At 41.9% G+C, this 13,463-nt stretch overlaps 1 protein-coding gene across 1 annotated transcript in view; it reads left to right on the top strand.

The window, feature by feature from the left end:
* Window positions 1-13,463, top strand: part of LOC149461410 (ras-related protein Rab-10-like) — a 56,418-nt gene that overhangs the window by 26,991 nt on the left and 15,964 nt on the right. The window contains exon 3 of the mRNA XM_089678354.1: window positions 10,513-10,651. Coding sequence (XP_089534480.1) covers window positions 10,513-10,651 — 139 coding nt within the window. The remainder of the gene's footprint in view (window positions 1-10,512; window positions 10,652-13,463) is intronic.

Consider the following 13,463-nt stretch of genomic DNA (forward strand, 5'->3'; position numbering starts at 1 on the left):
CTTTGTGCAAGTACTTGCTGGATGACAGCACTACCTTTCTGGGTCTCAGCTGCTCTTCTGTGTTGTCCCAGTGGACTTTAACAGTTGCTGTGCTAACTCACATTGCACAGGGATGTTCCACTGTTGTGTCCGTAATTAAAGCCACCCTGAGAATGGTGTACAGGCATTGCTGAAGGGTGTGCATGTAGCCAGGGACTGGCTGTAAAGAAGCTGCAGGACATCAGCAGTGCTGATATGCAACAAAAATAAAAAAACATTTCAAAACAGTATTTTATAAAATTTATTGATACACAGTGCCTTAGCAAACTAAATCTCAGTCAGTTATGGTTTACATATATTTTAAGGGTTTTCTTTTTATTATTTAGCAGATGCTTTAAAATTAGAAAAGCAAATTGGGAAGTAAGTGGTGCATTTGAGTCAAGTCACATTCTTTTCCATTGTAACAAATATGAGTCAGGTGACTAAGCAAAATATTACACTGTTACTGCTACATTCTCAATTGCATTGCTTTAGTGAGAAATAGAACTACTGTGTTAATATTTCTTATATATGGCCCAAAGGAGCTACAAGAGCCATCTTAATTTGATCGTTTCCCTTTAGCTTTTCTAGAGAATTTGGCTTCTAAATGCTGCAAAACATGTAGCCATAGGCCTAATCAGAATGACTGTTTTACTCTTTTTTTTTAATTTAAATATATTTTATATTTTAACCTTGAAAAAGGATAGCTCCTAGTAAGTTGTTTATGGTAAAAAGTCAGAAGTGTATGTTATTATATTATTACCTCTCCATTCATTCAGAAATGGCAAATTTGGGCAGAAATAAAGAGTATCTCCAAAGTAGGCTTTTAAATTATAACTACAGGAAAAATGTGTTTTGTTTTTTTTTGTTTTTTTTTTAGTTTTGGATAGAGGGCAGAGCTTTTGTCAGTTTTTATTGCTGCCTGTGTCCCGGTTAAGGATATTCAACCTCTCTGTTTGTCCTGTTTATCATTATCATTGAAAACGAAAGTAAAGAAAACCCAAATTTTGGGTTGTCCCTAGAAAAGTAGTAGAAGGGAAATCTTCCAGTGGGAACACTAGTTCTGGTGAACTGGGGGTCCCCAAGGAATTCCCTTAATTTTCAGGGATTATCACTTATTTCCTGTTTGGCTATGAGACTGTCAGGGCAGGAGCTGAGGAACGGACAGGCAGGCCTAACAATGTAACGCACTGGCTGACAACAACCACCACCCACAGACCAAAGTCCCTCAGGGCGCGGAGTCTAAGTCCCAGGCTGCCCTTCACCAGGGCCCCTGATGGTGGGGATGGACTTGACGCAGCCAGGAACCAGGTCGCGGCCCCCGAGACACCTCAGCTGCGGTAATGGCCGCCGCCAATGGCGTGTAGCTGGTGGAAGAGACAAAAGAGTAGTCAGACAAGCCGGAGTCAACAACAACAGGACAGAACAGTACAGGACAGCAGACGAGAATCACAGGTCACGAGCCGAGTTCAGCAACAGAGGGTCAGATCAAAGGAGAATACAAAGAATAGTCAAGACAAGCCGAATCAGATACCAGGAGAGTCACGAGAGTCAGAACAGAGTAATAGCAACACAAAGACACAAGTGCAAAGAGCATGTGCGGGCCACAGGCTTATATGTCATCAGCCACACCCCTCTGGAGGATGGACCACAGAAACCTTAAGGCATAAAAGGATTCCCATCATGCACAGCAGAATCCAAGATGGACGCCAGCACATGGAGTAACATAACCTCAGGGAAAAGGTAGGACCTTGACAGAGACAGGGAGAGAAGGGAAATCTCCGAAATGGGACACAGATGGTAAAAATTTGACAAGGGTTATAACCCTCCCTTGCTTTATCCAAAATTTAAAAAACGTTTTTACTATATTTCTACTTTAAGCAAAATGCATTCATAACTTGATTTAGATTTTAATTTATTGCAGCTGTGCTAATCATAAAGAGATAGACTACCCTCATATGTTATATTTAATACATTTCATCCCAGGAATCAGCAGTATACGTACAGTATACTAAGACTGTGATCTCAACTCACCTTTGAATTGAGTTTTAAACACCAAGTTGTCAGTCTAGGCTCCTTTCACACAGGTCTATACTGCCCCCGATGAAAAGCAATTTATGGTGGATTTCAGAAGAGGTTGAGTGATGATGTACAGGTGTTTGGGAGCCAATTTTGCCACATCCTATATTTTCAATCTCAAGGTGGATTTTACATTAAAATACCAGTGCAGTCCCATTGACTTAAAGAGTGTATTTTGCAAGCAACATCTCCTGCCAAATGAGACATACTGCTTTAAATTTAGCACTCAGGAAAGCATTGTGGCTACGACAATGTGAACTGTGAGTGGCCATCATATTAATTTTGGATATGCTACCAGGTGGTGGTAAAAAAAACGTCAGTTTGCCGTCTGTGTGAGCTTAGCTTCACATAGTACAAAAGGATAAACCTATGATACACAGAAAGTAATTCAGCATCAGGAAAGTAGACAACATTATCATCAGGTGCAGATACTGGCTGTTGCACTTGACAAGCTAATAGAAGTTGTGATCTTTCTTCTCCAATAATGTGCTGAGAAAAGGAGAAGTTTAGATTGTTTTTAGATAGCAATAGTCTCCATTCACAAAGCTTTAACACAAAGATTAGTTGTTGTTTTTTTTATTTTCAGCTATGACTGTAAATTCCAAATCTTATTGAAGATAGGCTAAGCATAACTCACGTTTTTGTAAATAAGGATTATTTTCCTGGTGTGTAAGCTTTCTGAATTAAGTCTATTCCTTGCTATAGTCATGGTAATTAAATATTCTGCAGAATATCACTCTAATTATTCCGCACTGTGTTTTCATTTTACATTTTATATATACAGTGGGGCAAAAAAGTATTTAGTCAGCCACCAATTGTGCAAGTTCTCCCACTTAAAAAGATGAGAGAGGCCTGTAATTGGCATCATAGGTAGACCTCAACTATGAGAGACAAAATGAGAAAAAAAAATCCAGACAATCACATTGGCTGATTTGGAAAGAATTTATTTGCAAATTATGGTGGAAAATAAGTATTTGGTCACCACAAACAAGCAATATTTCTGGCTCTCACAGACCTGTACCTTCTTCTGTAAGAGGCTCCTCTGTCCTGCACTCATTACCTGTATCAATGGCACCTGTTTGAACTTGTTATCAGTATAAAAGACACCTGTCCACAACCTCAAACAGTCACACTCCAAACTCCGCTATGGTGAAGACCAAAGAGCTGCCGAAGGACACCAGAAACAAAATTGTAGACCTGCACCAGGCTGGGAAGACTGAATCTGCAATAGGCAAGCAGCTTGGTTCGAACAAATCAACTGTGGGAGCAAAAATGGAAGACATACAAGACCACTGATAATCTCCATCGATCTGGGGCTCCACGCAAGATCTCACCCCGTGGGGTCAAAATGATCACAAGAACGGTGAGCAAAAATCCCAGGACCACAGGGGGGGGGGCCTAGTGAATGACCTGCAGAGAGCTGGGACCAACGTAACAAAGGATACCATCAGTAACACACTACGCCGCCAGGGACTCAGATCCTGCAGTGCCAGACGTGTCCCCCTGCTTAAGGCAGTACATGCCCGGGCCCGTCTGAAGTTTGCTAGAGAGCATTTGGATGATCCAGAAGAGGATTGCGAGAATGTCATATGATCAGATGAAACCAAAATAGAACTGTTTGGTAGAAACACAACTCGTCGTGTTTGGAGGAGAGAGAATGCTGAGTTGCGTCCAAAGAACACCATACCTACTGTGAAGCATGGGGGTGGCAACATCATGCTTTGGGGCTGTTTCTCCGCAAAGGGACCAGGACAACTGATCCATGTACAGGACAGAATGAATGGGGCCATGTATCGTGAGATTTTGAGTGCAAACCTCCTTCCATCAGCAAGGGCATTGAAGATGAAACGTGGCTGGGTCTTCCAACATGACAATGATCCCAAACATACTGCCCGGGCAACGAAGGAGTGGCTTCGTAAGAAGCATTTCAAGGTCCTGGAGTGGCCTAGACAGTCTCCAGATCTCAACCCCATAGAAAACCTTTGGAGGGAGTTGAAAGTCTGTGTTGCCCAGCGACAGCCCCAAAACATCACTGCTCTAGAGGAGATCTGCATGGAGGAATGGGCCAACATACCAGCAACAGTGTGTGCCAACCTTGTGAAGACTTACAGGAAACGTCTGACCTCTGTCATTGCCAACAAAGGATATATAACAAAGTATTGAGATGAACTTTTGATATTGACCAAATACTTATTTTCCACCATAATTTGCAAATAAATTCTTTCCAAATCAGCCAATGTTATTGTCTGGATTTGTTTTCTCATTTTGTCTCTCATAGTTGAGGTCTACCTATGATGCCAATTACAGACCTCTCTCATCTTTTTAAGTGGGAGAACTTGCACAATTGGTGGCTGACTAAATACTTTTTTGCCCCACTGTATATAGAGAGTGCAGTGTGCAGCCTTGGATGTCCTGCGGAGAACACTCCTGCATAGGAGGAAAGCCCTGTCTCGTGACCTGTCAGAAATATGTGACAGTTTATCTGCTCCTCCCTGCACTTTTTTTTATATTAATTAGAATGTGCAAATCACATTCACATTCATAAAGTACCCAGCTGTGTCTAATAGTAATTTGTATGCAGTGGGTTAGTGATCTTTTAAGTTCCACCCCTGAGAGTTTTAGGAGGTGGGTCCTCATTTTGTGTATCCTTCCCTTGCAGGAAAAGAAAGGAGGGGATACTGACTTAAGGCTCAAAGGAAAAGCACCTCCTGCACATAAGTGTGGTGGACCTAGATCTAATCACACATCTCTCTTGTTAACGACATCCTCCTAAAGGGTGCCAGGCCTTGCTGCCCTCTAAAGAAGTCAGATAACAGCTAAAAAAAACCAAAAGACAGACAGGCTGTACACATTTGGCTCTGATGAAGAGGGGTTACCCTTGAAACACGTAAGCCGTTTTTGGACCCTGGTCGGCATCCATCCAGCGTTGGTTCTTTCTGGGTCCCACTACCCATTGTGCCACGAGATGGTGGCTCTACATGCTGGAATTTCTCCATTGTTTTCGAGTGTTTTTTTATTGTGTACAAATACAGTACCCCTGGGATAATTCAATAGGCTGGTATGCCCTCTGGTTTTTGTTTTTTCTAGTACTGACCTAAGGCTAGCAGTATGCAAAGCTTAGGAAATTTGCATAATTATACCTCCAAGGTTAGGCCCTGAGGTACTCAAGAGAAAACAGGGTCTGAACCAAATATTTTTTTGGCTGATTTTGGGAAAGCTGAGCAGTACTTCCTGGTTTGATATAAGAGTTGCCAAAGTTTATGAAAAGAGGCAGCAGGAGAAAGTGTTAGAGCTGGTTTGTACGTCAGAACAGGTTTTTTGTTTGTTTTACCACCTATACAGCTTCAATGTTTTTTTTTTAGTAAAGCATATAAAAAGGCTGACTTTATGGACCATCGTTTATTGGCCAAAATAACTATGTGCCCTTGGACATGAGCCTTAGGCCAGGAGTACATGAGTAGCCAAGATGGTTCCTCCATATGTTAGGTGTTTGGTACCCCATCTCATTCATATTTCAGGAAGATGAAGGAAAGTGCCCTGGAACAGCATGCTAATTGCTAACAGCCAATCAGGAGCCTGCTTAAAATTTTGTCACATTTAACTGTAATATAGAAGATATTTGGCTACTTATTCAAGCATTATAATGAGTGTCAGAAACCTACCCCAACATTTTCAGACACACAGATTACTCAGTCATCTTAAACTTGAACTAAACCCTCCTATACAGCCAAGGAAGCTGCCATCTTAACCTCTGCTTGATTTGCAGTTGCCATAGTGCTGCACATGTGATCAATTAAGCAATTTGATGGCCTGGTTTGATTGAGAATACTAACAAGTGTGACAGCTACCACTGATGACATGCTTTGAATGTAACTGTTCTAGGAAACAGGACTCTTTCAAACCATGGTGCAGAGATGTCAGTTTTTCTGCACGAGTTCTGCAAGGTCTCAACAAAATCATTTGTTCTCTATGTTCCCTGCTCACACCACAACACTGGTGTCACATGCAGATTTTTTCTGCGCAGGAATCTGCAATGTGTATAAAACTCATTGAAACACGCATGAAAACTGATGTAAACCGATGTTTCTGCAAGTGAAATCTGCGCATCAGTTTGCATCAGTTTTTCTGCATGTATGTTTTGAATGTTTGCCCACTCACAAAGAATTGGTCAGTCTAAAAATCGAATGGTAGGTGTATTGTAACACTGAGAGACAGAATAGCAATAAAAAAATTCCAAAGAAATGCATGTCTAACAAATGATGCACTGATTGGCATGTTCATGAGGGAAATAGGTATTTGATCCTCTTCACAAAACATGACTTAGTACTTGGTGGCAAATCCCTTGTTGGCAATCAGAGAGGTCAGATGTTTCCTGTAGTTGGCCACCAGGTTTGCACACATCTCAGCAGGGATTTTGTCCCACTCCTCTTGGCAGATCCTCTTCAAGTCATTAACGTTTGGTGGCTGACATTTGGCAACTTGAACTTTCAGCTCCCTCCACAGATTTTCAATCGTATTAAGGTCTGGAGACTGGCTAGGCCAATCCAGGACCTTAAAGTGCTTCTTCTTGAGCCACTCTTTTGTTGCCTTGGCCATGTGTTTTGGGTCATTGTCATGCTGGAACACCCATCCACGACCCTTTTCAATGCCCTGGCTGAGGGAAGAAGGTTCTCATCCAAGACTTGACAGTACAATACCCCATTCATCGTCCCTTTGATGCGGTGCAGTTGTCCTGTCCCCTTAGCAGAAAAACACTCCGAAAGCAGAATGTTTCCATCACCATATTTTATGGTTGGGATGGTGTTGTTGGGGTCATAGGCAGCATTCCTCCTCCTCCAAACACAGCGAGTTGAGTTGATGCCAAAGAGCTCGATTTTGGTCTCATCTGACCACAACATTTTCAACCAATCCTCCTCTACATCATTCAGATGTTCAGTGGCAAACTTTAGACGGACCTGGACATGTGCTTTCTTGAGCAGAGGGACCTTGCAGGCACTGCAGGATTTCAATCCTTGTCAGTGTAGTGTGTTACCAATTGTTTTCTTGGTGACTGTGATCCCAGCTGTCTGGAGATCATTGACAAGATCCTCACGTGTAGTTCTGGGATGATTCCTCACTGTTCTCATGATCATTGACACTCCATGAGGTGAGATCTTGCATGGTGCACCAGACCTAGGGAGACTGACAGTTGTTTTGTGTTTCCTCCATTTGTGAATGATTGCACCAACTGTTGTCACCTTCTCACCAAGCTGCTTGGCGATAGTTTGGTAGCCCAGTCCAGCCTTGTGTAGGTCTACGATCTTGTCCCTGACATCCTTGGACAGCTCTTTGGTCTTTGCCATGGTGGAGAGTTTGGAATCTGATTGTTTGATTGCTCCAGTGGACAGTTGTCTTTTATACAGGCAACAAAATGAGATTAGCAGCACTCTCTTTAAAGAGACTGCTTCTAATCTCAGCTTGTTACCTGTATGAAAGACACCTGGTAGCCAGAAATCCTGCTGAATGATAGGGGATCAAATACTTATTTCCCTCATGAACATGCAAATCAGTGCATAATTTGTTAGACATGCATTTCTTTTGAATTTTTTGTTGCTATTCTGTCTCTCAGTGTTACAATACATCTACCATTCGATTTTTAGACTGATCATTTCTTTGTGAGTGAGCAAACATTCAAAATCAGCAGGGGATCAAATACTTATTTCCTTCACTGTATGTCAAGGCAGATGGTAATTGTCCAAGAACATGATGGTGGGGGATGGTGGGGAAGTTTTGTGAAACCACACTGTTCTGTTTACACAATCCAGTCAATCTAAGTCAATCTAAGGCAACTGTCAATTGTTTGAGTTACATGGCAGAAGGTGTGACTTGGTGTTCTATACACCAGGGTAAAGATGTAAAAACTGCATTATGGTGTTGAAGACTCCCACCCTAATTCAGGTATGGTCCTTTTAGAATACAGTGGATGGCCTTTTACACACCTCTTGTAAACCATTTATCTTCTCTGTCTCATGTGTGCAACTCGCTGTCCTCAGATGTCCTTTTTCCTTCAGGTATAAGAAGTCTGCTGGATCTTGACCTGCAGAGTCTATCATTATGTGTTGCTGCGCTACACCGCAGACAATACAATATGTGAATAAATGTGTGAAAAAAAATATATTCTGAAACAATATTGAAACAATTAGCTAACTGCTGCTACTCTTTCCTGGAACACCAGAAAATACAAAACATAAAAAAATTAGTGCGCTGTACACTAAAAAAATCATAAACAATAATAAATCAAATAAATACTGCTACATAAAAAATGAGCATAAATTAATTCAAATGATATAAGTCCACATTCATATATTAAATAATTAAAAGTCCCAAAATCCAACAACACAGTGCTGTGTGCTAAAGAAATCCTCCAATGGAAAGTGCATAGGTGTCCACAAATGCTTGACAGAAAAGAAAAAATCAGCCTCTTACCAGACACTTTAATCTCCAATCAAGAGATCAAAAGAGCAGATGGTGTTCAGATCCCACACTGACACCCTAGTTAGCCTTATCAAGGAGATGAATGGAAGATGAATGGAGAACTGCAGGTTCACTTGAATGAATCCATCACATCAGACAGCTCTCCACATCATGCAAGGAAAGGTTTAAAACAGAAGAAGAAAACTTCATAGTGCGACCCGATAAACCAGCAAAAAATGTATTAAAGTATTGCACTTAAATAGATAAGGTGCATAAAGATTCTGCTCTCTCCTGGCTCTCATCCTACCTGTCACAACGCTCTTTCAGCGTTACCTATAATGCTACCACCTCCCCCTCACTCCCCCTCTCTGTTGGGGTCCCTCAAGGCTCTGTCCTTGGGCCCCTTCTCTTCTCCATCTACACCTCCTTCCTTGGCCAACTCATACACTCTCACGGCTTCAACTACCACCTCTATGCCGACGACACACAAATCTATCTCTCAACCCCCCACCTCACCCCCTCGGTCTCTGCCCAAATCACACACCTACTGAGCGACATATCAGATTGGATGTCGCTCCACTTCCTTAAACTGAATCTCTCCAAAACCGAGCTCCTTGTCTTCCCCCCAGCCTGAACCCCACCCCCCATTGACTTCTACATCACATCCAACAACGCCAATATCAAACCCGCTCTGCAGGCCAGAGTACTTGGTGTCATTCTGGACTCCAACCTATCCTTCCAGCCCCAAGTCCAATCTTTAACAAACTCGTGCAGACTCCACCTCCGCAACATCGCCAAAATCCGCACGTTCCTAACCCCAGAAACAACTAAACAGCTCATCCACTCCCTCATCATATCACGACTCGACTACTGCAACTCCCTCCTCACTGGCCTGCCTCGCCGCTGGCTATCCCTGCTTCAGTCGATCCTGAATACGGCTGCCAGACTCATTCACCTTTCCAACCACTCCATTTCCGCCACCCCCCTCTGCCAATCCCTCCACTGGCTTCCAATTGCGCAACGGATCAAATTCAAAATCCTAACACTGACGTACAAAGCTGTCCACCATACTGCCCCGAACTACATCACTGACCTAATATCCAAGTACCGCCCAGCACGCACACTCCGCTCCTCACAAGACCTCCTTCTCTCTAGTTCCCTGGTCTCCTCCTCCCATGCCCGCCTCCAGGACTTCTCCAGGGTGTCACCCATCCTCTGGAACTCCCTGCCCCAACCCATCAGATTATCACCTACTCTCCTCTCCTTTAGGCACACCCTGAAAACCCATCTCTTCAGGGAAGCCTACCTCACCCCCTGCTAACTTGCTGACCTCCTCCACTCTTCCTACCACTCCATCCCCCACAGCTATCTCCTCCTGTACCACTATCCCATCCCTTCTAGATTGTAAGCTCGAAAGAGCAGGGCCCTCGATCCCCTCATGTTTTGCATTGTATTGGTATTGTTCTGTCACATGTTCTGTCCCCCTTTGTAATGTACAGCGCTGAGTGAACTATTGGCACTTTATAAATACTGTATAATAATAATAATAATAAAGGCAGTGTAAACATTTAAAATTCCCGCAGTGTCAGACCACCAGTCAGAACAAGGTGACGTCACAGAAAGCTCCACAGTATTTATTTGATTTATTATTGTTTATGATTTTTTAGTGTACAGCGCACTCATTTTTTATATATATGTTAGGCAGTTCTTTTGCATCCTCAAAGAACAGATGTAGTAAAGAAGGTTTAGCTTTTGACACCTCTGAGCTAAGCCAATAGCAAGTTCCAAAATATGGTGTCACAAGTCATCACTGAGCAGCCAAGGACATGAACTGGCTCAATGTTGTATGTCTTGTAGTGGGATGGTGTGATAACATATGATACAATTATCCTAGCTTTGCTGGGGAAGTATATTTTTATCAGAAAATATTTTAAAATGTAAGTGAACTATTTGCTGTTTCAGGGATACAGCTGGACAAGAAAGATTTCACACCCTCAGTGTCAGTTATTTCCGTGGTGCCCAAGGATTTGTACTTGTTTATGATATCACAAATACAAGCTCATTTGAAAATATCTCTTTGTGGATGAAGGACATTAAAATGGTAAGTAACAAGTGAGCAAATGGATTTTTAGTATGAGTAAGTGCACAATATACTACAACGATAGATCTATTTCACTACAGTAGAAAATAACCTAACAATATGTTAAATAGCAAATCAAAAAATATATACATAGCATATACAATTGCGACATAATTCATATTGTAATTATGCCTACATAGGAAAACGGCAATTGCCCTACACATGTTACATATCGTTGCACACAACGGAGTGAGAGCAATAATTTTGGCACCAGAGTTCCTGTGTAACTCTAAACTGATGACCTCTAGGGGCTTTTAAGCATTGCCTATGAAAAAATATAGGGTACTAAATCTTTTTGCCGTTTCACGAGCGCACACAATTTTAAGGTCTGACATGTTGAGTATATATTTACAACCTCGTATAATATATTTTACCAAAATTTGGGCGCTAAATTGCATGTATGTGCCCAAAAATTAACATTAGGGTATTTTTACTGAAATTTTGTGTTTCATAAACCATTGCACTAATATTGTGTAACTTAAAATAAATGTAAATACCAATGTTTTATTATTTTGGGTTTTTTCTTTGTGTTGGGGGTTTTAAGTAATTTTATAGCCTAAAATGACTTTTAAAACTTGTAAATAATAAATTGTAAAAATGGCTCTGGTACTGAAGTGGTTAAAACACCTGTCTTCCATTCCCTAACACTGCATCCTCTCTCCTACCGGGTGCAGCGTGGAAGCTTTAGTTTGCCTCACCTGCCAGCTGCCCGTAGCCAGTGAGGGTAAGCAGGGAATGCATAACTGGGGGGGTTCGGTGCCCTTATTGCACACTATCATTGTGGAGGGGATGGGGGTTGTGGGAGGATCATGGGGGGGAGCCTAAAATGCATTTTTGCCTGAGTTGACAAAAATCCTTTCACTGGCCCTGCAGGTATGCAGTGCTGAGTTAATAGCTGAGTTATAGCAGGCATATCTACTGTATGTGTTTGTTCTTCAATCTAGTTTTCCTTCTAAACACCTCAAATCCCTGTATGCTGGTATGCTTATTTTGACCAGCTTCCCTGCTTGAGAGCCCAGTCCCACCATTTGCATGGCACTACTGGCCAGATAGGTCGGCCATCACAATGATGGGCCAGTAGGAAGATGTAGGAGGGAGTAGTGGCACACTCTTATCAATAAAAAACTGTTTAAATTTGCACATCATAGCCCCAAGATTCCAGCCAATGAATGACTGAATTGGAAAGCTCAGCTGACATGCAATACGTGGAGGGGCCTAATATTAAATATATGTGGTGCCATGGCAAGGTTATGTTGGCTTCATTTTGAGTTTTCCTCTAGCTCTCCTTGTGTTACGAGTGGAATGTTAACTTTAGTGTAATCTGGCACTGTTGACTCCTTTGTGCAGACAGATGGAAAACTGGCATTTAAAGTGGTAGTAAACCGTGACCTTTAAAAAAACCCAAAAACCTCCAAGGCAATGTCATAATGTGCTAATATGCATCACATACTAGCACATTATGTGAAACTTACCTTAAAACGAAGCCCTCCAGTGGCGCACTGTCACCGCTGAAAGGACTTCCATCTTCATCCCTCTTCCAGGTTCACGGGCTCCGGCAGCTTTAATGGCCGAGCCATGATGACGTCACTCCCAGGCATGCACTCGGGAGTCATTCTTTACAGCGCACTGCATGCCGATGTCTTTTACAAGTAAATATTTCCTAAACGGGGCACGTTCAGGAGATATTTACAGTACCTACAGGTAAGCCTTATAGGCTTACTTGTAAGTACAAGTGAAAAAAATGACTTTTTTTTTTACCACTTTTAAGATCTGAATCTTTACTTTGCCCTGTAAATGATATTTTCTCCTTTCAATTTTACAGGACCAAAATTCATTAGATTTTTTTCTCTTGCTTTCATACACTTTAAAATCTTTTTGGAGATTTAATTTAATGTAATTAGCAATTACTTGTTCAGTTTTAATGTTTATTAACTTTATTTATTTGCTTTTTATTCCTGATATTTCTATAAGGGCTTCCAATGCTGTTGACCATTAGGAATTTAAAGTATATGTAAGCCATCACCTTGTAAAACAACTCATTCAGTTTAAAATAGAAATGAAAGGCAAACTGTGTATAGATATTACAAAACACTATAAACATTTTCCCTCCGTTTTATAAGTGATCACATACTCTCTATGCTCCTTTTTCAGCTGGGAACTGGGGACCAAGAAACAGCTTTACACTGAACCTCCTGGGGGGGGGGGGGGGTGAATAGAAGTCTGATCATTGGTGGAGAGCAGGTTCCCAGCAAAGCTTAGCAAACTGCCCACACTGTGCTGTCATGCCTAGCGTAATCGGTTTTTAAAACTTCTTCATACAAGTACATGGTACAGCAGGCACATATCAGAAATATGAAATGTTGGATTTACATTACATACATGGTCTCCTTGAATGTCTTATCATAGATAAGTATTCCTTTTTTAGATATATTGGTTTGTTTTCATTCCAATTTTTCCAAGATTTATAGTTATTATCACCTCCAGTTTAAACCAGAACTTAGTGCAAAAAGTGAAGTACCACTAGTTTGCTCCCTCCCCCAGCCTGTAACTGAGTTACATGTTTTTTGGGGGGAAGGGGGGTATGGGTACCAATTTATATCAGTACCTGCTCCAACTTCTGCAATCCTCGCCTTGGCAAAGATGATGCCTCGTGCCCCGTCCCCTCCCTCTTCCGTAGCCTTCTGGGATACATCATATGCCCCAGGAGGCTGCAGGGCTATTCACAGAGCACCAAGTGAGCTTGCGCATGTGCAGTGTGGTTCCTCAGGATGCC

The sequence above is a fragment of the Staurois parvus genome, unplaced genomic scaffold (assembly GCF_062004578.1).
Source record: "Staurois parvus isolate SC_StPar_1 unplaced genomic scaffold, SC_StPar_1.0 ptg000203l, whole genome shotgun sequence".
Taxonomy (NCBI): Eukaryota; Metazoa; Chordata; class Amphibia; order Anura; family Ranidae; genus Staurois; species Staurois parvus.